General features: G+C 53.7%; 3 protein-coding genes across 12 annotated transcripts in view; 2 read left to right on the top strand and 1 right to left on the bottom strand.

The window, feature by feature from the left end:
• The first annotated feature begins 19 nt into the window (after nt 1–19).
• SURF2 (surfeit 2) lies at nt 20–6,071 on the top strand. Of its 2 annotated transcripts, none has more exons than XM_025358619.1 (6): nt 20–153; nt 320–474; nt 1,234–1,337; nt 3,408–3,587; nt 3,723–3,892; nt 4,831–6,071. In XM_025358619.1, the coding sequence occupies exons 1-6, from the start codon at nt 76–78 to the stop codon at nt 4,909–4,911; spliced, it is 768 nt and encodes a 255-aa protein (XP_025214404.1). In that variant the 5' UTR covers nt 20–75; the 3' UTR covers nt 4,912–6,071. The 2 variants fall into 2 exon arrangements, with proteins under 2 accessions (XP_025214404.1, XP_025214403.1); XM_025358618.1 differs by having other exon boundaries at nt 4,828–4,935.
• SURF4 (surfeit 4) lies at nt 5,235–21,681 on the bottom strand. 9 transcript variants are annotated; one of them, XM_025358611.1, is made up of 7 exons: nt 19,631–19,876; nt 18,958–19,109; nt 10,960–11,146; nt 10,085–10,161; nt 9,471–9,514; nt 8,304–8,490; nt 5,235–7,524 (listed from the first exon to the last, which is right to left on the bottom strand). In XM_025358611.1, exons 3-7 carry the CDS (start codon nt 11,063–11,065, stop codon nt 7,258–7,260), a joined length of 681 nt encoding a protein of 226 aa, XP_025214396.1. In that variant the 5' UTR covers nt 11,066–11,146; nt 18,958–19,109; nt 19,631–19,876; the 3' UTR covers nt 5,235–7,257. The 9 variants fall into 9 exon arrangements, with proteins under 9 accessions (XP_025214396.1, XP_025214393.1, XP_025214395.1 ...); XM_025358608.1 differs by lacking the exons at nt 18,958–19,109; nt 19,631–19,876 and adding an exon at nt 21,580–21,681; XM_025358610.1 differs by lacking the exon at nt 18,958–19,109 and having other exon boundaries at nt 10,960–11,246.
• The window catches only part of STKLD1 (serine/threonine kinase like domain containing 1), a 30,782-nt gene continuing 25,241 nt past the window's right edge, over nt 19,956–25,496 (top strand). Inside the window, exons 1-2 of the mRNA XM_025358593.1 lie at nt 19,956–20,271; nt 23,089–23,175. Coding sequence (XP_025214378.1) covers nt 20,185–20,271; nt 23,089–23,175 — 174 coding nt within the window. The 5' untranslated portion in view covers nt 19,956–20,184. The remainder of the gene's footprint in view (nt 20,272–23,088; nt 23,176–25,496) is intronic.

Genomic DNA, 25,496 nt, shown 5'->3' with positions numbered 1-25,496 from the left:
CCCGCCCAGAGCCCCGCTCCCGGCCCCACGTTCTGGGAGCTGCTTCCGCCGGGGTGGTCTGCGGGCGCCTAGGCCATGAGCGAGTTGCCGGCCGACGTGCAGGCCTTCCTGCGCGAGCACCCGAGCCTGCGGCTCCAGCCGGACGCCCGCAAGGTTCGCGGCGCGGGAGGGGAATGGAGTGGTGAAGAAGGGCGCAGTTGGGATGAGGGGCTGAGGGGAGGGCAGGAGAAAGGACGCGGCGAGGTCAGGGGAGGGGAGGGAAGGGGGCGCGGCAGGAGGGGGCACCGGCCCTCCTGACCGCCTGCCCATGCGTCAGCAGGTGAGGTGCATCTTGACTGGTCATGAGCTGCCCTGCCGCCTGCCGGAGCTCCAGGTGTACACCCGCGGCAAAAAGTACCAGCGGCTGGTGCGCGCCTCCCCGGCCTTCGACTTTGCAGAGTTCGAGCCGCACATCGTGCCCAGCACCAAGAACCCGTAGGTGGTCCGCGGCGGCGTGGGGAGGCCCAGGGCAATTAGGACAGCCCCTCCGCTGGTGCCCCCCGGTGCCTGAACCCCCTCTAGGGGAGGTTCCCGGGAGGGCTCGGCTGAGGACAGGTCCTGGGTGGTAAACCCCAAAGTTCCCTCCTCCTGAGGACTCCGCCAGTGCTGCAGCTCCCACTCTTTCAGAGTTGGGAGCCCTGGGATTCAGGTGGGCGCCCGGGTGCTGGAGTCACCTGGAAACCTGGCGAGGCCTCTCGGTGAGCTCGTTTGCTTTTCGGTAAACCTGAGGTTTGTCTTGTGGGGTGTGGCTGCTTCACAGAGGAGTAGAGGCTTGTGCTTTGTCACCTGAGGTTGTGAACAGCGTTGGGTTCTCCTGTTGACCCCAGAAGGGATCTTTGATTTACCTGGGAACTAGGGTTGGTAATAATCCTCAAAACAGAGATGGGATCTTTCCATTCATTGAGCACTTGGCCAGGTGGAGTCGTCCTCTTGCGTGAACTCATCTTGGAGCAGTCAGCGAGGCTGCCATGCCTACTTTTCCGGTAAACATTAAGAGGCTGCAGTTGGCCTAGGTCAGCGGTTCCCTGCCCAGCTTCAGAGTGGAATTGCTCCGGGAGCCTTTAAAAGCCCTATGCCCAAGCCGCATGGTACACCGTCCCCGGTAGACCGTCCAGGGATGAGTCCAAGACACAGCCACCAGTCTGAATCCTTGCTGTGAACTATCCCTACAAACTTGGTTTCTCTGCTCTGTAGGCACCAGTTGTTCTGCAAACTCACTCTGCGGCACATCAACAAGTGCCCAGAACACGTGCTGAGGCACACCCAGGGCCGGCGGTACCAGCGAGCTCTGTGTAAATGTAAGTCCCAGTAAACCCCCATCAGTGCATCGCCATCTGAGTGCATGCTCGCCCTGCCCCAAATGGAGCGTGCTTGAAGGCAGGTCATCCTTCAGCAATCCGTGTTGATGCACCATGCCTGTTTTTGGCACAATGAAGAGAGGGATGATGGCCCCTGACCCCACAGCTTCTAGTGCAGGCAGGCGCAGAGCCAGAAGCAGGCTTGGGAGGGAGTGAGTGCACGTGGCGATGCAAAGTGTGGAAGAAACCTGGCGAGGGATGTGGGGTGGGCTTGCGGAGACAGTACGGCTGGGGAGGCTTGCTGAGGGATTCGCTCGAGGCTGAGGCTGGAGGGATGTGGTAGCAGTGGGGTCAGGGGGAACAGCACCCCAGGGAGAAGCCAGGGTCCATGGATGTCTGAGGCAAAAATGTGTTAGCTGAGGTAGGCTCCAAAGGCTGGGCTAGTGTGCACAGCAGGGATGGCCCGGAGGCCAGGCCAGGAGCGCTGCAGTGGGTGTGCGGAGAGGGCTGGCCGGGGCTGCATGGACAGTGTGCATGGTTGAGAAGGGAGGGCCCCTTGACTGTAGCCATCCAGGAAAAGACGGTGGGTTTTGGGGGAAGAATTCAGAGTCCCTTTGAAGGTTTTAAGCTTGAGCTGTATTAGGAAAGGTGTGTATTAGGGAAGTATCGGGCTTTTGAAACAGGGACACCCATGCTGAGAGCACCCAGCGAGAGTTTAGAGAAGGGAGAGAGGACTGGTCCTGAGCCTCAGCAAGAGGATGGAAGTCCTCCCGTGTTACTGAAGGGAAGATGAGGACAGACAAATGATGTATTTGATAATGTGGAGGCCCCTGGCAACCTTGGTGTGGCACCCGAAGTTTGGCAGGGACACCTGGCTGGAGTGGAGCGTAGGCTGCAGCCCATGAGGGCAGTGTCCGGCCTTAGGCACGTGCTGGGTTACCAGAAGGTCTTTCTGGAGTCTAGCTAAGGAGGGAAATGGACAGAGGCTGGAGCAGACAGATTCAGGTTGGCTTATGGATGGGAAGATGCGTCCACAGGCTTTTGATGAGTCTTTGGAGAGGCGGTCCAGCCCTCCCAAGCATGAGCGTGGATTGAGAAGGCAGGACTAGGGTTTGTCAGGTAGAAGGCAGGCACCTTGCAGAGGCCTTGCAGGCACGAGGGCTCCCAGCCTGGGGCTTGGACTTTTTCCAGCTAGTATGTTAGCTGTCAAGGGGTGGGCAGGAAGGTTCTAACTGCAGGCGGCCACGGGGTTCCCATGAAGAGTGGTTATGATGATGGACCGTGGAGCTGAGACGGGACTGGGGTGCTGAGGTCCCTACAAGGCAGTGGTCCAGAGAAGTCCGAACGTGGCTGTGAGGGGGCTCTGCCTTCAAGTTCTGGTGGTGACAAGGCTGCTGCGTGGCCATGGGGGTGGGTGGCAGAGACAAGGAGGGAAAGAGCCCTGGAGATGGGCCACCACATCAACAGCTAGGGCCCAGCAGGGCTCGTGCAGCCCACGAGGGATGATGATGGGAGCTGCGCTGGACTGGAGGGCAAGCCCCAGCAGACCCTCTAATATACGAGGGAACAACCGTGGTGATTCCAGTGAGGTCCTTCCATGGAAGCCTTGTCCCAACTCCCCTCTCACCCACTAAGGGGCAGCAAAGGCCAGGCAGCCAACCTCCGCCCATGTGCTGAGGGAGGGCTTCAGGCTGCTGGGGAGAGGGTGGCATCACTGCCAGCCCACGCTGCCTTTGAGAGGCCATGCCAACCTAACTGGGGCATAGTTGGCCTTGGGCCTCCTCAGTGCCCTCCTAGTCATGGCTTCCTAGGCTTGGCTGGATCCGGGATGAGTGGTCAAGGCCCAGTAGACCTGTACCATCTTCTTGCCTCCTGGTTGCAGCCCTGCCCCACTGCCCTCCCTGCACGCCTGGTAGGAACAGAGCTGAGGCGCCCAGCAGCTGCTTTGGTTTTTGTCCAGGGCAGTGGGGCTGTGGGGCCCTGGCCGAGTGCAGGCCCCATGGGTTAGCTGTGACTCAGAGGACTGTGGGGGGTGTGGAGGTGCCCAGCGTGTGCTGGCTTATCTCCCAGATGAAGAATGTCAGAAGCAAGGGGTGGAGTACGTCCCTGCCTGCCTGGTGCACCGGAGGAGGAAGAGGGAGGACCAGATGGACGGTGACGGGCCTAGCCCGCGGGAAGCCTTCTGGGAGCCCACATCCAGTGATGAAGGGGGAGCTCCAAGTGACGACAGCATGACAGACCTGTACCCACGTAAGCGGAACGACCCCTGCCTCTCCCTGACCCTCTCCTGTCAGCAGGGAGCAGACTGTGGTGCGGCGTCCCCTGCAAAGAAGGTGGTGAACTCAGCCTAAAATAACCGTCAGCCAATCCCTGTGTTCCTCCTAGCTGAGCTATTCACCAGAAAGGACCTTGGAAGCACAGAGGACGCGGATGGCACTGATGACTTTTTGACAGACGAACAGGATGAGAAGGCAAAGCCCCCAAGAGAGAAGGTCACTGATGAGGGCAGGAGAGAGACAGCCATGTACCGAGGACTGGTCCAGAAGCGCGGGAAGGTGAGCTGTCACTTCTACTCTGTTAGTGTGGCAGTCAGTGGCTTTCTCTAGTGATGGTTTTCCATTTGTTTAAAAAAAGAAAACGGCCGGGCGCGGTGGCTCAAGCCTGTAATCCCGGCACTTTGGGAGGCCGAGACGGGCGGATCACAAGGTCAGAAGATCGAGACCATCCTGGCTCACATAGTGAAACCCCGTCCCTACGAAAAATTACAAAAAACTAGCCAGGCGCGGTGGCGGGCGCCTGTAGTCCCAGCTACTCGGGAGGCTGAGGCAGGAGAATGGCGTAAACCCGGGAGGTGGAGCTTGCAGTGAGCCGAGATCCGGCCATTGCACTCCAGCCTGGGCGACAGAACAAGACTCCGTCTCAAAAAAAAAAAAAAGAAAAGAAAACAACCTTTTTCACAAGTGAAATCCCAAGCCAACAACACACAAGGACCATAGAAGCCGAGGCCGCTGGCTGGCGGAAGGCCATGAGTGGCTGCCATTGCTTCCCAGCCAGCCCCTTGTGGAAGCCAGGCTCCATGGACCATGGTCGAGACCAGTGGTTTGTGAGGACACCCTCCCACCTCAGACTATGAGCTGTGGCTTGTTTGTCCTTACCTCTGGGCACAGGGACCTGATTACTAGCCACCACCTTTGCCTTTGCCATCAGGGCAGGAGTAGAGACTTCCCCACCTTTGGTAGATAAGCAGGACCAAGGCTAGAAGAGGTCAAGGTCCTAATTAGCGTGTGGCATTGCACCATGCTCCTCTAAGGCCCTGCTGAGCGCAGTCTAATCCTGCAGCTGTTAAGGAAACGGGGGCGGAGAAAGCCTCTGTGGGTATTTGACACCAACACCTCCGAGGCTGTACGGGTGGGGAAAGCCCTGCACTCCAGGGCCCCCTTCTCCATGGGATCAGAAGGGCTCAGTAATCAGAATTCTGTTTATCCCACAGAAGCAGTTGGGCTCGTTGAAAAAGAAGTTCAAGAGTCATCACTGCAAACCCAAGAGCTTCAGCTCCTGTAAACAGCCAGGTTAATAAAAGCCCATGCCGTGAAGTTTCGAGAAAGCCTTCAGATATTTCTCCCGCTCCTCATCAAGCCACATGTCCTCTGAATGATTGGCTGTCCCCATGTCTTCTCTTCCCACTTATCCTTGTCTCGTGACATCTGTTGCCCTCTAAGGCAGGGCTGAGGGAGTCTGTCCCCCACACCCAGAAAGCAGGAGGGACTCTGAGGGACTAATTCTCTCTGGACATGGCTTCTGAGTGGTCTTCAGAGAAGCCTGGAGAAGCAACCTCACCCACTGGCATCCTGAGGGGAGCCCCACTCAGGTTGGGCAACACTGTAGGATCACACTGCATACAACAAATGCCATTATTTATTTTGATGTGTTTCCAAAAATCAAAAATGTTTTCAAACACAACTAAGATATAAAATACAGCATAAAATGAGATTTAGATCTGTTTCCCACATAAAGCAAAAAAATCTTAGAAACTGTTTTGCCAAAACCAATTGGTAGATCCCACTTACCCTCTCCTCCCTGCAAAGGCATCTTCCCCAATCAGGCCCTAGCCCACCCAGGACCAGGAGAAACAGGAACACCCACTAGGACGGAGGCGCTGCTGGTGCAGGACTGGTGCTGACTGCTCACGTGGCCTCCTTTGGTCCACCCTACTTTCCACCAACCAGCCAACCAACCTTGACCACAGAGAAACCCTGACTTGGCCAAGGTCATTTGATGGGGCTGGCATACGGCACTAATGGGGAGCAGGGTGTGGACCAAGAGACAGCCCTGGTGAGGTTGAAACAGTGAGAAGCCAGTCTTCGTGCAGTGAGCACTTGAATGATCACAGGAGGAAAGAACCCATGTCCTGAAGCCGTTGCTTGATCTTACCAATATTAGGGGGTAAGGAAGTAGGCCACCAGGGGAAGATTTGCAAACACGTTGGGACTAGCTCGGCTGTGTTAAAATGGTGCCCCTCCTCAGGGTAGGTGACTTCCAAAAGCACTTACGAGCAGAAACCTGCCTCACCGCTGCCCTGCAGAGCCAACGGACGAGAGGCCAAGCTGGAGGCAGGCTGGGGGCTGGGACGCAGCAGCGCTGGAGACAGGTCTAGGGGCCAGAGAGGTGTTCGACCACTCTTGTGGCATTTACTATGGTGCAGACGACAGGGAGCAACAAGCAGTTAAACCCCCCAAAAAGAGAAACACAGTATAAGGCAGTGTTAGAAAACTTTAAATACAGGATTAAGATCAAATCGGTAAGGCATCACAAATTGTAAAAAGGAATTTTGGCTGCATTCGGCATAGCAAACGGACAATCTGAGTGAGCAACAGCCTCAGGAAAGTGGCGTGTCGGGCTGCCCACAGGGCGAGTGCAGCTGGGAAAGGAGGATGCTGCTCAGCCAGGGTGGCCTGCGCTTTCGAGACCTTGCTCAGAAAAGGCCCCATGTGAGGTAACTGGATTGAGTCCGTGGGTCTCCAGTGCTGGGAGCTCCCGCCACACCCCCTGGCCACAGCGGCTGCAGCTCCCCAAGCTGGTCTGAGGAGCAGCTGGCCAGGCTGGCTTGCGGGGTGCTGCTGCTGGGGCCACCCCGTGTGTAGTCTCACTAGCCCTCCCCACTGCCAGCTCTGAGGCCAGCAGCACCCAGACCAGCAGCTTCCCCAAGGACTCCTTTGCCCCTCGGCCTTGCCTCAAGCTACTAAAACTCCCAGGGTGTTACCCAATAAAACACTTGGCACCAATCCAAGCTGATTTTCTGACCAATGACTTTTATCATAAACAGCAGCTTCCACCACCCCTTTAATACTGCATCATTCTTTGGGTGTCCCTAAATGTTTTCACTGTTCCTATAAAATACTACAATACGGGGCAGAAACAACATTGAAGCCACTGGTGTGATTTTACACCAGGGAGGTTTAACCGCTTTGAGGTCTGGCTGAACCACCCAACATCATTTAGTAGTTTTCGCTAAAAACGTAAACTTAAAACTAAGAGGGAGGGTGCTCTGAATGGTGATACCAATGTGTCTGCTCACAGCACAGCCTGAAGGCCCTCCTGCACCTCCACAAAACAAACTCAAAAATAGGACTGAGATGCCACAGCCAAGTGGGCTGTTCACTCCAAAGCCTTGGCATGGGGGAGGCCTCCAACTGCCAGGCTGGCCAGCACTGAAGGGTCAAACGCCAGACTGTGGCTCCAGAGCAGACCGAGCCATGAATTCTCAGGTGTCTCTGCAAATAAAGTTCTCAAAACATCTGTGCCTTTACCAAGGGAGGGGAAGGGAAGAGGATACATAAAAGCTGGCAGTTTTGTTGACTCCACCCCAAACCAGTCCTCGACGGCCACGGGTCTTAGCCAGGCAGGTAGGGATCTGTGACTGTTACCACTCCTTCTTCTTCTCATCCATGGAGACACCCCCAGGGCCCAGCGCCACCACCAGGAGCAAGCCCCCGATCACCGACATGGTCTGGAAGAAGTCGTATTTCAGGAAGTCATGCATGGGCTTGTAGACTGGAATGGTCCAGAAGGCGTTGAAATATACGTTGATGGCAAAGAGCCAGACAACCAGAGTCAAAGCAGCCAGCTTGGTTTTAAACCCAATGGCCACTAAAATCATCAGAGCTGTGCCCACGATGTTCTGGACAATCTGCATAGGTTGAAACGTAAGAAATTCAAAATAAACGTGAGGAAAAGAGATGCTTTACAAACAAAAGTTCCAGCTGCTGCATATCATGAAGTCTCTATCCATCAGGCTGATGTAGCTACTGCTGAGACGGCTGCTGGTGCAAGAGGGGAGATAAAAGCTGGGAGGAGGCAGGAGGCAATAAAGCACCAGCTTTGAAATGTGGAAGGTTTGGGGAAGATTGAAGTTCCTAACTAGTAAAAGGCTGTGATTTACCAAGATGAATCTCTTATCCATAACTAAATTCCCAAGTGCTTCTTGGCCCACCCAGCCATCCAGGCCAGAAACATCCTCTCTCTTCTCCCCATGGCACCAGGAGCTCTTCCTGGACACTGTCTAGCCAGCGCTCCGTCAGCTCCAGAGATGTGCTCTGGAAGCTCCTGGAGGCCTGCCTCTGACACCTGACACACAGGAATTCCTTGAGAAAGATATGAACAGGGAGGAGAGAAAGAAGAGTAAGGGGAGCCTGGGTGGAGAGCCTTGGCCCTAGCAAGGGCTAAGCACACTCCACCAAGGTCAGAGGTTCTGGCCTTCACTTGCTGGAAGGAAGGCTTGACACACAAGAGTGACGATGTTTTGGTCTGTTTTAATGGGACCAAAAAGTTTGCTCCATTTGAGCAGCTCCCCCAGGTTGTGGTTGGTACCCAACCAGGGAGAGGTGAGCAGGGAGGGGGTGGGGGAGGGACAGCATTCTCTCTAAAGGACAGGAAACCAGACCCATTCAGGCAAGTAGGAATACTTACAGAAAAGAAGCTGGCGTCAAAGTGAAGGAGGGTCATGAACATCAGAACCAGCAAGACCCTGCCTCCGAGCTGCATGTACTGTTTGGGGGAGCTCTCACGCATGGTGGGGACGCCCGCAAACATGCTCTTCCCTTCAGAACGGGATTCTGCTAGGAGCAGCAACAGGCCTCCTCCCAGGGCCAGGTTCCTGAGGAACAGATATGTGGGCTGGAAGCTAAGCCTCACCAGGATCTGGCCTGTCTGTGAGACCAGGTGCAGGGAGAACTTGCTGCCAGTATAGGAAGGCTCTTACTTCCCTTTCTGCAGACCCAGTGATCTGCCAAGCAGGACCAGGCAGGCATGCGCACAGGACCTCAGACTCAAGTTACACCCATGTAAAACCTTACATAGTTCCATACATAGCTGAAGAGACAGAGATGTCTTTACAATTCGACAGCAATAGGCTACCTGAACACACACAGAACCGAGTCCTAGTCACAGCTTCATTGTTGACCAGCTGGGTCCCCGTGGGCAGGCCTGTCCTCCACTCAGACCCTGAGTCCCCATGCCCGTGAAATAAGGGGTCAGAAGAGGCGGTTTCAGTCTCTACTATTATAGGGGCTCTGCAACATCCTCTTTAGAACCTGTTTCTAAGAGGCGGAATTTAGACCAGGGGGTCCAATCTTTTGGATTCCCTGGGCTACACTGGAAGAACTGTCTTGGCCACACATAAAACACACTAACGCTAATGATAGCTGATGAGCTAAAAAATAAAACTTAAAAATTGCAAAAAAGCTGTCAATGTTTTAAGGAAGTTTATGAGTTTGTGTTGGGCCGCATTCACCCTGTGGACCACAGGCTGGACAAGCTTGGTTTGGACCCAAAGAAGTCTACTCCAACCAATAGTTAACTGAGTTTAGAAATACAGAGTGAGTATCCCTAACCTGAAATGCTTGGGACCCAAAGTGTTTCAGATTTTGGCATATTTGCATTATATACTTATCGGCTGAGCATCCCAAATCTGAAAATCCAAAACCTGAAACGTTCCAATGAGCACTTCCTTTGAGTGTCATGTTGGTGCCCAAGATTTTTCCCATTTTGGAGCATTTCAGACTTTGGATTCGCAATGCTCAACCTGTATGAGCAGCGTATACTAAAACCAACTAAAACCAACCAGAATGCACATACCTCATCAAAAACTTCAAGTCCCATAAAATGCTGTAGGCAATCGTCTGAGGGGAAAGAAGAGAGAGACACTTGAGTCTCGGCCTTTCCACAGGCATTTCCACAGACTTCATAATACGTTAGACAGTCTCTCCAATGTCAGCTAGAGTCTAAAACACACAAAACCACCGCAGGAGACCAAGGACAAATCTAAGCTCAAAAATGTGGTTCTGTATTTCTCAAGAAATGTGCTATGATGTTCCAGAGAACAAAGTTATTCTGAGACCACTGATGTGGATTCAGATATTCTGTTCCCTGCATTTCATTCTGAATAGCCAGGTATTCTTCTTTATGAAGCAACGTGATAACAAGACAGCATCCTGGCTGCAACCAAGCTCGGGACTCCCCTTGTCACGGTAATCACAGGAATGGGACAAAAGATGGTCCAGTACCGAATGGCCTGCCTCTACAGCCCTGCTTGGGCTCACGACTTCCCCAGAAGAGAAAGGAGCTCCAGGCAGTCAGAGACATGCAAGGGGCTGAAAGGGGAGTGACACTGAACCCTCAAGGATGTCTTTTCAGAAGTTCTGCTCCACCAGAGCAAAGAGAAGGGAGCCCCGACCACGCAGCCCGTGTACCTGCAGAGCTATGATTCCAAAGAGCCCGAAGCAGGCGTACTGCACGAAGTTCCTGCTCAACACCAGGACGCAGCCAGCTGGAGGGAAGGACAAGGGTTAGGGGGCCTGAGGGTGGGTGCCGGGGCTAGGGGGAGCACTGTCTCGGTACACTGCCATCTCAGCTGGCCCTTTCGTCCAGAGGCAGCCAAACCACCTATCCAAGCAAAAGGCAACTTCTGGGAGAATTAATGATAGGCAAGGACCACACATGGTAAGTTGACTAGACTTATCACAAACACCAGAAAGTTAAGCCCTTGCCATAATAAAGAACGGGCCATTTCCCACAGTCAGCTCCCAAGTCAGCCACCTACCTGCGGCAGGCAATTAACTGCTCTACTGTGGAGCGCTTCTGAACAGGTGGGAAGCGCAAATCCCTTGGCCTCTAATGTACAAAGGAGGGAAGACTGCCACCAGAAGCTGGTCCACCAAGGCCATAAGACAGACCTGAGCCAACACGAGCTTCATTCTGGGCTCATGAATGCTCTCCCCTCTCCATTTACCTCAATCTACTTATCCTTTTTAGACACCTTTGTCTTTGACAGCCTTAGTTCCTCTCTGATCCACCCAGACCAGTCAGACTCCAGCATCTCCTGCTGTGGGTCCCTGACAGACACCATGTCCTATTTCCTTAGCAAGCCCTAAAGCAGTGAGCCCAGGGCTAGAGACTGAGCGTCCCTGCCAAGGCTTGCAGAACCAGACTCCTGGCCTGGCACAGCTGAGCTGGAGAAGAGGGGGACAGCAGTCTCAGGAGACCGAGTTCACACACAGCCTCCCAACTGCTAACGATCACAGAACAAGACGCCCAGTGAATCCTGACCACCCTCAGAGCCACTCACTCAGCTGTCCCAGCAAGTTGAGGAAGACGAAGGATGAGGCCAGCAGGTAGCCGCAGTTCCAGGTGCTGTCGATGTAGTCGCGCTGCTCGCTCCACTGGAACCACATGCGGATGCCATCCTCCAGGAAGGTGCTGATCAGACAGAGGCGCGCCACGTGGGGCAGGTACTGCTTTGTGACACGGAGGAACTGCAGGGCCACAGAAACCCAAGGGTGAGGTGGCTGCGGTGGGGAGCACCAGGCCGCTGCCGGGCACGTCCTTGGGCGGGGTGTGCGTGAGGAACAGACGCTGCGGAAGGCAAGAGCTCTTGTCAGCCTCGGTGCCTTCCCAGGGCAGACTAGGGGGCTCTCAGTGCTTGCTCCCGAGCGCTACCCTGTGAGTCTATACACATGCGACAATCCAAGGGTCAGTCCCGGAGATGCATGACTTGACATTAGGCCCTCTGGGGCAGGCCCCAGCGGGCGGCAGCCCTAACACTCTGCCACTGTGATTTCCCCTGTGCCTCGGCAGGCAATTACAGTCATCGAAGGTGGCACTGCAGCAAGACACAGAGCTGCTCTTTTCGGTCAAAGGCATTTACAAGTTAGGATCACAGAATGACATCTGAAAAGGCACTTAGAGGTCATCTATCCAGGGCTTCTGCCCCTCAGCACTACCGGCATCTGAGGCCAGGCCACTCTGCCGTGGGTCATCCTGGGTGCTGCAGGCTATGACGCAGCAAGCCTGGCCTCTGCCCATGACATGCCGGCAGCAGCCTCCCTACTGAGGCACCACTGCACTTTGCCAGGCATCTCTGCTGCTCTGGTCCAACCCCTCACCTTACAAATGGGCATATGAAACCCAGTGGAAAGGGGTTCCCGCGGCTTCGCAGACCTGATGGTGCAATGCCAAGACTTGACCCCAGCCTGCAGGTCACACATGGCTGAGGTGCCAAGGGCCTGGACCTCCCAGCCTGCCCAATGATGCCCAGAGTACCCTGACAGAACAAGGGTTGGCTTAAGTGACAGCCAGGGTGCCAGGCCTAGATGGCTACATGGCTGACTGAATAGTAAGATCACGTGTTTACAGTTATCCGAAAATCTCCAGAGCGCAGGAGGAAGCCCCAGGCTCTGGACAGCACATGTGTGCTGTTGCAAACCAGGGCTAGCGCTTCCCGGCCCCTGACGGAGCTCTCCCCTGCAAGCTCAGGATCTGACTTGGGGACTGTGTGCAGCAACTGTCAGCACAGTATGAAGCTGGTACCACTAATGGCTAGAAAGCACTGGGATTTTGTCAAAGCCTGCATAATCTCGAACAAATTAAAACACACTAACAAATAGGATGGACAGCTGTTTCAACAGCAATGAAATGCAAGTGTGTGAAATCACCGTCAAATGTCAAAGGGAAAGAAAACATTTATGACTTCCTGCTGTGCTGTAAGTCAGGTCATTTATGATGGCTGGGTTAGGTAGCCAACATGCACTACCGATGCCAGGTACAAATGTCACGCAGCTTTACCCCATGCACTTCTCTCTTATCACTCATGCAAAACTGAGATACAAAGTGAAAGAAATCCTGTAACACAGCAAGTCCTTCGGAGAAAGATCAGGGGACCCACCCACGAACGCATGTTGGGAAGCCAGAGTCTAAAGAGCACCCAAGAGGCTGACTCCCATGGGAGGTGAGCGAAAGTCAGCTGCACAGGCCTCCTAGGGCTGACTAAACCTACTGTTGGAACAAAGGAAGATGTGCGTGTTTACTTTTCAGCCTTTTTTAAAGTTGCTTCAAAGTCCTAGACACTGCTGAAGCTGCCCATCTCAGTTACCACGCCCCTGGGTGTTCAGATCACTCTCTAGCCTGTCAGGTGGGGCCCTGGCTAGGTCAGCACTGTGGATTGGCTCCCATGTGGCAGAGAGCGAAGGCAGAGATTACAAAGCCAGGTGGCCATTCTCCCCAAATCCACTGTGCCCTGCAGTGTCAGTTCTGCACTCATTTACTCAGCCTTTGACTCCACAGAAGTGATGGGAGAAATCACAGTGACCGACAGATACCCAGAGAATCACCAAGCGGGTCTGGGAGATGAAGCGCAGGCGGAGGCTCTGAGGCCCTGTGATCTCACCCTGCCCTGGTACCGTCCAGCCAGCACACTGTGTGACCTGGACACGCCCTTTTTGAGAGCGTCTCTACTATCCTACAGTAAAGTGAGGCCAGCTGAACTAATGGTTGGTAAGATTCTTTCCAGCTTTACTAGGAGGAAGACCTTGTTTCACTTTTCATTTTTTAAAAGGCCCCAAATACTCCCCTGTGAATTGTAGGGCCAATGCAGAGAACCAGCACAAGATGCCCACGTGCACAGGGTAAGCAACCCGCATCGCACTGGGTGGTGGGAAAGGTGACGCCACACACCCTTGCCAGGTTCTGCCTCATGGCCCCGTTGCTCTCTAAATGCCCAGCAACAGTGTAATCACCCATATTCCGTGGAAGAGATAAAGCACACCACCTCGGCACGCGATGTGCCACTGCTCTCAAGTAATGGCCTCACGTCGTGGCCCAGCTGGGAAGCCCCAGCAGGGACACAGGCCTTTACTTCATCTGAACCAGGGGAGAAGCAACCACTGGGGAGGAAGAGCTCAACAAGAGGCTGTGCAGACCTCTGAGATGAGACGGAGCCATGGCGGGACTCCCAGGGTGGGGTGTGGGTGTGGGGCGTGGACCCCAACAGCAGCAGAGAGGTAGACTGCGATCCACACCCAAGACAGACACCAGAGGTGTCCTGACTTGCTTCTAAAATGACAGCTGTGAGGCACTCACTGGCCCGAGATGAGCAAACCAGCCCAGCCATGGGCTGCGGTCTAAGCTTCCCCCAGTTGCAGGACCCGCATTTAACATGCTCATCTGCTACGTGCACAGCCCACAAGATTGAGGCAGTGTTTAAAAGGCTCTTTGATGAGTCTGCAACTCTTAATTGGAGTGTCTGGGTCAAGAGGATTAAAGAGCAAAAAAGGGAGAGAAGGTGGGACAGGCAATTCACACCTCCTTCCCTGCGCGAACATGGTGAGGAGACAGACACAGCTCTTGGCTGTGGGGAAAAATATGCAAAAATGTAGGTACTGCATTCTGAAATAAGCACATCTACTGCTTGGCTGTTCTGGTTTTCAAAGGCAAGCCTGGTCCAGACTGAAGGCTAACTAGCTGTAAGTCAGGCTGATGCAGTCTCCCTTAAACCAGCCACTATCTAACGAGCATCTGTTTGGACTGAACACTGAAAAAGCCATGTTTAAAGACCAGGGCCCAACATTAACCTTATTTCCTACATGCATGTTGGTCACAACTACTTCAAATTGGCCACTGGAACCATGTCATGCCACTCTAGAACATGTCCCAAAGCCAGTGTCCCCTCAGCACAGCAGAGAAGAGCCCCCAACACAGGAAGGACACACAGCACCCCAGAACAGACAAGAGCAGCCAAACTGCAGGCACTCAGGCCATTTCTGGTAGCCAGCACACAGGTGACCTGTGTAAACATGGCGAGCACATAAAACCTGTGACAGTTCCCCTCCCCCCTGCCAGAAAACTGTGACAGCAGAGCCAGAGGTGGCTGTTGACCTGGCAGGCTGCAGGAAGGAGATGACACAGTTAGCTCACCTCTGTGGCCAAGCTTCTCATTAAGTCTCTCCGAGAACCGCGCCATCAAGCAGGATATGGTTCATAAGCAGTGACAGCATCTGAGGAGCTTAACAGGAAGACTGAGATTTCTCTCAAAGGGGTGGTTATTTTAGACGACTGAAGGGGATTTTAGAAACGTAATTAATGATATCCACCCTGAGAGATGACTTCGTGGGCATCCAGTGATCACTATCACAGCCACCTGCAGCTCCCACGCCACATAGAAAACTCCTTCTCTTCACACTCAGGACAGAAAGAAATTGAGGAAAGCGGCTTGCAAATTAGTGGTGAATGAGAACATCGAGGAAAAAGGCACTTGATCACCAAGGATTGGGGCTGCCTCGTTCAAAGCCCAACTCAGGTCCCACACATCCTAGAAATGAGCACCTTCGGCCCAGCAGCTTCCCTCACATCAGCCTGTCAGAGCCGGCTCCAGCTCACTGGCTCACTGCAGCTCCAGAACTTCCCCAAGCCTCGCTCCTGTGCTGCTCTATAGGTTCACACCGCACCCTGCAGGGCCAGAAAAGGTGTCGCCAGCCCAATGTGGGAGATGATGGCCTGGCTTTACTAAAAAACTGTGTGATCAAAATCCCAACTGTAGGAAAGACGTAACTGAGAACGACTGGGCCCCATGTTCTGGGAGGAGGCTCGCTAACCACAACCTCCCCTGCTTCTCCCCCGCACTCCCCTAAAGAGCGAGATGGCTGTGTTTTAACCTCCTGTTAAGATCACCGCATAAAGAAAAGTGAGTCAGCTCCTCTTTGCCTTCTCTCCCCACTCCTTCATGGTATAGGGCAGGATATGACAGAGCCTGCCACTGTCACAGGACCTCACCACACCAGACAGCCACCAGCACGGTGTTCATTGGGAGCCTCGCAGTGCCTGTGCCACCTGTGGGTTCAGGTGTCCTCAGGCCCATCCTCGCTTCCCCAGCATTTCAGCTAGGGCCAAGGCCAGCTCCCAGGGCCCAGGACTAGCTCTGCCACTCTTGAGGACAGGTTAAAAACACCAAAGGCCACACTGGAGAGGAAGGCCCCATGCAGCTTTTCTGTCACCTTGGTGATGAGCCACCAGGCAGAACCCATTAAGTGCTAATATTGCTGTTTATGGGTATAAATTGCTTAGAAGCTACATTTTGCAGAGGGTCTAATAGGCAATGAGGAGCAGCTGCAGGCATGGCCATTAGTTTGGATTGCTGAGTTCATTAGAGTTTCTGGCCCCTTCCCATGGCTTCCAAATGCCCAGCTCCTGCATAGAGCATGTCTCAGCAGTTTCTACAGAACATGGCTCCCGGGAGCAAGAGGACACTGTCCCTGGCTGCCAGAGCAAGGAGCTTAATGCCAGAGGCAGAGAGACAAGAGATGCAGCTGCGGGGAGCCTGCCAGCAGAAACTAACCGGACTGCTCGTCCCCGTGGACCAGCCTCTGCAGACCAGAAGGAAAGGTCACAGTCCACCAAGCAGTGAGGAACCCAGCCTTTGGGGTAAAAGGACGTGGACTCAGTCTCCAGCCCACCACGAGCCAGTGCAGCCAGCCAACCTCCCTCTGCCCATCTGAAGATGGAGACGCTCTGGTCCACCTCCTGCAGTCAGGAAGGTCACACAAGGAATGTCTATCATGCACCTGGCCCAGTGAAAGACTTAATGTCATTGTCATAATATCAGAAGACACTGGGCCTGGGAAACTAAGCTTATTTAGGTCTTGCTTTCAGCAGCCCACACTTTCTGGTCAAATATTGTCACTTCAGCTTTGCTCGTTTTCTGAAAATGAGAAAAAATGGATGTGTCACTTTATCTGATCAGTGACTTCCATGGTAATCCCCTATTGGCTTCAAATTAGGTCATTTTCATGTAAAAGCCTGGTCTGGCAGCTTTAAGTACTATGTGGATAAATAGAAACAAAGCCCCACCTGGGCTTGGTCAGATTCTGTCCACAAGAAGCCATATTTTGACTTCGAACCCTATTAACCTGCCTGTGTCTGTCTGATTGGGGTTTGGGTGAGTACAAGTCGCTGAGCTCCCAAGCTGCCCGCAAAAGGGCATGGAAGCTCCCGCAGCCATGCTCTGCCACCACCCAGGCGGACTCTAATGAGATCATCTGACGGCGGCAGCCTGCGCTGCCTTACAGACATGGTCCTAACCCAATTGGGTTTTGTATGTGAGCAGCCCCTTCACCCGCCAGTGCTCTTCCCTTGACTTGTGCCAGAAGAGCAACACCAGGGACTGGGGGCACTGGGGACCAAGACCCGGCTTTTCTTCAGTGGCCACAGGCAAGTCTAGGAGCCTGCATGTGTTTGGCCTCCTCTCAGTAACCTGGGAGAGGTTGACTCTGTGCCCCCTCAAGAGCCTTTCCAGTTCCAAGCTACTGCTTCTTTCATTTAAAACATAACAGAACACATGAAGAAGGCTGGACGCGGTGGCTCACACCTGTAATTCCAGCACTTTAGGATGCCAAAGCGGATCACCTGAGGTCAGGTGTTCAAGACCAGCCTAGACAACATGACATGGCAAAACGCTGTCTCTACTAAAAACACAAAAATTAGCTGGGCGTGGTGGCGCACACCTGTAATCTCAGCTACTCAGGAGGCTGAGGCAAAAGAATAGCTTGAACCCAGGAGCTGGAGGTTGCAGTGAGCTGAGTGCCACTGCACTCCAGCCTGGGTGACACAGTGAGACTCTGTCTCCAAAAAAAACCATTAATAACAAAACAAGAAGAAAAGGCCGGGTGGGGTGGCTCACGCCTGTAATCCCAGCACTTTGGGAGGCCAAGGCAGGAGCATCACCTGAGGTCAGGAGTTCAAGACCAACCTGGCCAACATGGGGAAACCCCGTCTCAACTAAAAATACCAAAAAAATTAGCTGGGCGTGGTGGCGGGCACCTGTAATCCCAGCTTTCAGGAGGCTGAGGCAGGAGAATTGCTTGAATCCGGGAAGCGGGGGTTGCAGTGAGCCAAGATCGAGCCATTGCACTCCAGCCTGAGCGAAACTCTGTCTCAAAAAAAACAAAAAACAGAAAAAAAAAATCATCAAGAAAGGAGTATGTGAAGAGACTGGGAACTTTTTTTGTCAGGAGGAGAGTCTGTCATTTGCTAGTGGGCACCAGCTTGACTGGAGACATTTGATCTAGATTTGGTTATGAAATTCACTTGCAAATCCCAGGTTTTCCAGGACAAAGAGTGAGTGTACGTAACTCTCATCCTTCCCTCAGCTATGAGGAGCCATCTTCTTAGGGAGTTGTGACTTGGAGAAATATAAATGGGTCACTATAAATTATGTCAATGAAAACTGACAAACCTAAAAGGTCTACCTGGTTCTTGGGGGCTTTTGATATGAATTGTTTTTGTAAGGGACACAGTTTTAAAATTGTGTCTTTAAAGGCTGGGCGCCGTGGCTCATGCCTGTAATCTCAGCACTTTGGGAAGCTGAGGCGGGTGGACCACCTGAGGTCGGGAGTTCGAGACCAGCCTGACCAACATGGAGAAACCCTGTTTCTACTAAAAAAAAAAAAAAAAAAAAAATTATCCGGGCATGATGGTGCACGCCTGTAATCCCAGCTACTCGGGAGGCTGAGGCAGGAGAATCACTTGAACCTGCGAGTCAGAGGTTGTGGTGAGCTGAGATCGCACCATTGCACTCCAGCCTGGACAACAAGGTCGAAACGCTGTCTCAAAGAACAACAACAAAAAATTTTAAAAAAAATAAAATTGCATATTTAAGCACAAAATCAGGACCTTAGAAAAAAACTGCTTCGTCAAGTTGATACACTTTTTCCCCAAAAATTTAAAATACTGGCTCACAGGAAAGTGTTGCAATGAGAACCAACGGTGAGGTCACACCAGAAAGAGATCGCCCGTCAGAAGGAACGGAAAAGCCGGAAAAGCTCGATAGCTGATTAGAAAACAGTCACTTACTCTTTTCTTTTTTTTTTTTTAAACCACACATACACAAGCCTTCCAATAAGTCTAGGCCTCAGGGTTTGATGACTCACTACCACCTCCAGAAAAATTTAAAAATTTAACCATCACTACTTAAAACTCTAGCAAAGCCACACAAACACATTAAGTAAACCGAGGAAAGAAAGGCAAGTGGGCCACAGAAGGCTCTCCCTGCGGGGATAAGGCTGTTAATCTGTCGACATAACGGGATTCTTTTAGAAGTAAAAGGCATAAATCTGCGTAACCAGCATCACTTTTTTTTTTTTTTTTTTTTTTTGGCCAAGCTTAATCAAGAAAGAGGGAAGGGAGTTGCGTGTCCCTTCACTTTGTAGGATCGGATCCTGTCCACCGTGTTTCCGAATGCTCTCAACAGTTACCCAACCGCCTGTTTCAAGTGCTTCCCTGTTGCTCAGAATGCCACCTGGACACTTCTGGAAGGAAACTATCAGGGAGATAACCTTCCCCTCCTCCCGGGCTGTGTACAGGTCCCCACTCAATCCAGCCCAGGGCAGAGTCCAAACGGCGAGGGAGAGATGCAGACAGGGTCAAAGGGACCCCAAGAGTCCAGCACATCTGGGAAAGAGAAAAAGTGCTGTGGCATCCTGCAGCTGGGGCGCACGCCAGCGCGCCCCCTTTCCTCTGGGAGGACCCCCGGTCCCCGTTCTTCCCCAAGCTCCCAGCCCGCCTCCGGGAGACCCACGGAAAGGAAAAACGTGCGGGGAACCCCCAGCAGCTCCAAACGCCGAGGCGCTCCCCGCGAGCCTCAGACCCGACCCAACCCTAGGACTCGCGCTGCCGGCCCGCGAGGAAACCCCCACAGCCCGCACCCCGGGCAGGCTGGAGGGTGGGGGCGGCTGGCCAGGCAGAGCGCCCAGGCCCGGGCTCCGGGAGCGGCCCGGCGGGCAGGGGAGACCGGGCCCGCAGGCCGGGTTTGGGGGTGTCCAGGCCGGGGCGGAGGGCCCGGGCGGTGAGCCCCTCTGTGGGAACAAGGAGTCGGGAGGCGGCCCGGGCCTGGCGCCCTTCGCGGGGAGGCCGACTCCGGAGCGGCCCGGGCGGCCTGGGTCGGGGCCGGGGGAGGGGCCCGCAGGCCGCACCTGGTCGGCGAAGTCCTCAGCCGTGCCCATCAGGTCGTTCTGGCCCATGGCGAGGGCGGGAGGCTCGGCTCGGCTCGGCTCGCTCGCTCGCTGGCCCTCGCCCGTCGGCGCCCGCGCCCGCTGCGGCCTCCACAGGAAGTGCCCGGCGGCCGGCCTCGCTCCGCGTCGGCTGCGGCTCCAGCGGCTGCCACGTAGGCCAAGCCTTAAAGGGGCCGCGCACCGCCCAGGTCCGCCCCGGCGCGTCTTAAAGGGGCCATGCACCGTCCCCAGCCTCCCCACCGGTCCGCTCGAAGCCACCCACGCCGCGCTCGACGCCACGCCTCTCACGCTGGAGGCCCCGCCCACCGCGCAGGCCCTGCGGCACCTCCCGGCCCGGCGGAACGCGTCCCCTTTAAGGGGGCAGGCCTGGGGGGGGGGTCTGGGGCCAGCGCGCTGGAGGGACGCTTGGATGCCTCGAGTACGCCGTTCGGGCGGGGAGGGTCCCGCGGGTCCCACTGACCCACACGGGGTGGGGTCGAGGGTGGACGCTCGCCGGTACGCGGTAGCTACTGAACATGCTTGGGCCAGAGTCCGATGGCAGGCGCCCCACGCAGGGGGAGCGAGGCCCAGGGTACCCCGGAGAGCCCATGGACAAGTACCAGGTGCCGAGTGTTCCCTGCGGGGAGGCGGGGGCTCCGTGGGGTAACGGTCGCCAACTCTGGAGCTGCGGCCGGCGGTTCCGACCGAGGGCGGCGAGGGACCCGCGCCCTAGTCAGTGTTGGCCTCCAGCTCCTAGGTTGAACCCCGGGGGCCTCCAACGGTGACCTCCTGGGTGCCCTTTGCCACTCAGTTTCCCCCTTTGTGAATTGACTAAGGATTCTCCAGCCCTGGCTGAGTATTTGAGGGCGTGGGGCAGCTCCTCTATCCTTTGTGCCCGGGGTCTGGGCGCTTGGGTCCACCGAGGCAGGACCCCCGGGAACATCCCGAGTACGTAATTGGGAGCCCCCAGTCCCCTAAAAACACCCCTGCAGTGTGGGTCTTTGAAAATATTTGAGACCTAAAAAATTTACAAAACACAAAAGGAAAGCTGCAAAATAAAAGTGAATGTTTAATTAAATGCTTCTATACATGATATGTAAACTTTATTAAATGTTAGATTCAGCATTTGTGAAAACCGCATTCGCTTGGAAACAGTTTGCGGATTAGATTTTTGTCACTTGGGAAGAATTGTCTTTGTGTGAGAGGACTATAGGGCGTTGCCAGCGGTGACGCAGATGAGCTTCTGGTGGCCAGATAATTTTTTAAATAAAGTTACTTTTCAGAGAAAAAAAAAATAGACCTTTCAGGAATATACCTGCTTTTGGAAAAAAAATAGACTTGTTCTAAGATATAGGTCCATTTTACTGTTTAACTTGCTGCCTAAGCCTGAACGCTCTCACACCAGCTCTGCCCTCAGCCCCCTGTGGCTTAGAACAGCAGTCCCTGGCCAGGCTCGGTGGCTCACGCCTGTAATCCCAGCACTTTGGGAGGCCATGGCGGGCGGATCACCTGAGGTTGGGAGTTCGAGACCAGCCTGACCAACGTGGAGAAACCCCGTCTCTACTGAAAATACAAAATTAGCCGGGCGTAGTGGCGCATGTCTGTAATCCCAGCTACTCGGGTGGCTGAGGCAGGAGAATTGCTTGAACCCAGGAGGCAGAGGTTGTGGTGAGCCGAGATAGCACCATTGCACTCCAGCCTGGGCCACAAGAGCAAAACTCTTGTCTCAGAAACAAAACACAACAAAACAAAACAAAAAAACCAGCAGTCCCCAACCTTTTTGGCACGAGGGACCGGTTTTGTGCAAGACAATTTTTCCACAGATGGAGGCGGGAGGATGGTTTCGGGATGATTCAAGCACATTACACTTAGTGTGCAGTTCATTTCTATTATTATATCGTAATACATAATGAAATAATTACACAACTCACCATCATGTAGAATCAGTGGGAGCCCTGAGCTTGTTTTCTTGCAACTAGACGATCCTCTCTGGGGATGATAGGAGACAGTGACAGATCATCAGGCATTTGATTCTCTTAAGGAGTGTGCAACCTGGATCCCTCACGTGCACTGTTCACAATAGGGTTCACACTCCTATGAGAATCTAACGCTGCTGCTGAGCTGACAGGAGGCGGAGCTTGCGTGGTAATGCCAGCCATGGGGAGCGGCTGTAAATACAGATGAAGCTTTGCTCCATTGCCTGCTGCTCACCTCCTGCTGTGCAGCCTGGTTCCTAAACAGGTCACAGACTAGGTTGGGGACCCCAGCTTAGAATATCCAGCAGGCTGCTCACAAGGCTGGATTACAGACTCCTAAATCTTTTTTAGGCTCCAAGAGTCCCTAGGCTCAGGCTTCCATCCTTATATCTCCTCCTCTGGATCCTGCCCTCCCTCCCCCAGTCCTCAGATGCATGTTAGCCTCCAACAATCTCCGGCCCGGCCCCCTGCCCCATAGTACTTGGTCTCTGCACAGAGTTCTGACTTGGTGGCCATCTCTCTGCAAATTTGTCTCAAATCACAGGCTCTAAGGTCAGACCCTCAGAGTTACCCCAGGCAGTGTCCTGCTTTCTAGTGACATAGCCTCAGGCAAGGACCTAGCTCCTTGTGCCTCAGTTTTCCCCAATGTAAACACAGAGGTAGCAATGGTGTCCACTGCATAGGGTGGCTGTGAGGTGCTTGGCACCATGCCAGGCACACAATGGCTTCCTGATTGTACCAGCCACAAGACTGGTTACTTTCTTTTTTTTTTTTTTTTTTTTTTTTTTGAGACGGAGTCTCGCTCTGTCGCCCAGGCTGGAGTGCAGTGGCGCCATCTCGGCTCTCCGCAAGCTCCGCCTCCCGGGTTCACGCCATTCTCCTGCCTCAGCCTCCCGAGTTGCTGGGACTACAGGCGCCTGCCACCACGCCCGGCTAGTTTTTTGTATTTTTTTAGTAGAGACGGGGTTTCACCGTGTTAGCCAGGATGGTCTCGATCTCCTGACCTCGTGATCCGCCCGTCTCGGCCTCCCAAAGTGCTGGGATTACAGGCTTGAGCCACCGCGCCCGGCAAGACTGGTTACTTTCTTGTTTGAAGCCAGTTTGGAGGTGGATGCTGGAAGCTGAGGTCGCACGGATCTACAGAGAGTGAATAAGCCCTTTTCCTCTGGGAGGTTCTTGCTCTTGAGTGCCCAGCCGGTCCTCATTGCAGTTTGGGGGAGGGATACACGGTTGTAGAAGAAAGAGCTCCAGAATCGGCCCCAAATAGGTGAGATCAGAGTCCTGCCATTGAAAGGCTTCTTGCCCTCCTTGGGCCGTTTCCTCTATTGCAAGATGGGGTGGAGCCACTTGCTCTGCCAGCCTGACAGGGGAGTTACCGGGACCGGAAAAGGAGCTGGAGCTGGGCTTCTGGAAAGGGATAAGTTGTGTGCATGTCCTGAAAGCTTTTCTCTTCCTTGCTGGTAGGTTTTGTATCAGCTGAATCCTGGGGCCTTGGGGGTGAACCTGGTGGTAGAGGAAATGGAAACCAAAGTCAAGCGTGTGATAAAGCAGGTAAGAGGCCAAGCCTGTGCATCCCACGCCAGGTGGTTCTGTGACTGTGATTTTCTCCAACACAAGCTCTTCCCATGTTGGAGAAGCTTCCTGATGCGGCAGCTAGATTCCTCGCTGCCAGCACTCCCAGAGACAAATCTGGTTGGGATAGACGTGGGGGTGCGTGAAGCTCTGTCACCTTGATGGGGAAGCAATGCTAATTTTTACTCCATCACCACCACCTCCTACCATTTACATATCACGTGCTGTATGCCAGGCACCGATTCACTTCATCTCCCGTCAACCCTGTAAAGCAGAAACAATGACCCTGTTTATAGCCAAAGACAGTGAGGCTCAAGGCAGCGCCAGACTAGCCAAGGTCACACAATTTCCCAGAGGATTTGAATTCAGGCCACCTCATTGGGGGACACCGTGCTACCCAGTGCTGGGTCACCAGTTTTACCAAAAGGGAGCCAAGCCCAGAGAGGATGGGGACTGGCTCAAGGTCACACAGGGCTAAGGTCACACACCAGGCCCTGAGCCCTTCCACTGCACTCCTCACCAGGGCTAGCAGGGCATAGGGAGGTGTAGGCCTGCAGGAGAGCCCTTTGTGTGTCCGAGACAGGGAGGTCCAGATCAACAGAGGGACTAGGGTGAGAGAGCTGCTGCAAGAGTCCCTGGCACGCCCTCCTCTCTGTGGTGGTGGCAGGGACCCAGCAGGTTTAGGGCTGGCCGCGCAGCAGGAGGAGCCTTGTCAGAAGCCGCTACTGGGCCAGGCCTCAGTCTGTGCAGCTCCGCAGCCTCACCCTGAATGGTTGGGCTTGGAGTCCTTGCCCCTGCCCTGCTCCCTTGCTGGCTGTCTGTGGGGTTGGCCCCCTTGTCTCACAAACCACTGAGGCAGAGTGGCTGACTGCTCTCTGAGCAATCAAGGAGCTTTGTGTGTGTGTGTGTGTGTGTGTGTGTGGTTTTTTTTCGGAGATAGAGTCTTGCTCTGTCGCCCAGGCTGGAGCGCAGTGGTGCAATCTCAGCTCACTGCAACCTCTGCCTCCCGGGTTCAAGCAATTCTCCCGCCTCGGCCTCCCGAGTAGCTGGGACCACAGGCACACGCTGCCACGCCTGGCTAATTGTATTTTAGCAGAGACAGGGTTTCACTGTGTTGCCCAGGCTGGTCTCAAACTCCTGAGCTCAGGCAATCCGCCTGCCTCGGCCTCCTAAAGTGCTGGAATTACAGGTGTGAGCCACCGCACCCAGCCTGAGGAGCTTTTAAAAATGTCAGCCGTGACTAGGCATGGTGGCTCATCCCTGTAATCCCAGCACTTTGGGAGGCTGAGGCAGGTGGATCCCTTGAGGTCAGAAGTTCGAGAGCAGCCTGGCCAACATGGTGAAACCCCATCTCTACTAAAAATACAAAAATTAGCCGAGCATGGTGATGAGTGCCTGTAATCCCAGCTACTTGGGAGGCTGACGCTGAAGAATCACTTGAACCCGGGAGGCGGAGGTTGCAGTGAGTCAAGATTGCGTCACTGCACTCCAGCCTGGGTGACAGAGCCAGACTCTGTCTAAATTAATTAATTAAATTAAAAATAAAAATATCAGCCAATTATTTGTAAATAAAAATTGGGGAAGGAGAGTGTAGGTAGGAGTTTATGGGTTCTTCCAGTCTTTTTTCCTAAGAGTTTATAAATTTTTTTGAATTTAGGAGAATGGTATTGTTAAAGTTGATAGCATGCTTTTTAAATTGCAAGCATTCCCACAGCCTCCTCCTCTCCTGGCTCTGGCAGCTGTGTGGCCTCCCGTCTTGCTTGATGTGCTGTAGCTGACCCAAGCCATCCCTATCACACGGGCTGAGCATTGAGCTTCTTCTTAATTTTTCACTTTGTGTAAACAGCTCTGATAAAGATGCTTATAGCATTATGGGGTTTTTTTTTGTTTTTTGGTTTTTTTTAGCATCCATGATTTCCTTAGGAAAAATTCCTAGGAGTGAGATTTCTGGGTCGTACAATGTAACTTTTTTTTTTTTTTTTTTGAGATGGAGTTTTGCTCTTGTTGCCTAGGCTGGAGTGCAGTGGTGTGATCTCGGTTCACTGTAACCTCTGCCTTCCAGATTCAAGTGATTCTCCTGCCTCAGCCTTCCTGAGTGGCTGGGATTACAGGCATGTGCCACCACACCTGGCTAATTTTGTATTTTTAGTAGATGGGGTTTCTCCACTAGCATGGAGAGGATGCTCAGGCTGGTCTCGAACTCCCGACCTCAGATGATCCGCCCACCTTGGCCTCCCAAAGTGCTGGGCTTACAGGTGTGAGCCACCACAGCCAGCCTTTTTTTTTTTTTTTTTTTTTTT

The sequence above is a fragment of the Theropithecus gelada genome, chromosome 15, assembly GCF_003255815.1.
Source record: "Theropithecus gelada isolate Dixy chromosome 15, Tgel_1.0, whole genome shotgun sequence".
NCBI lineage: Eukaryota > Metazoa > Chordata > Mammalia > Primates > Cercopithecidae > Theropithecus > Theropithecus gelada.
The sequence above is the reverse complement of the archived record's forward strand: the minus strand, read 5'-3'. Positions and strand labels throughout refer to the sequence as shown.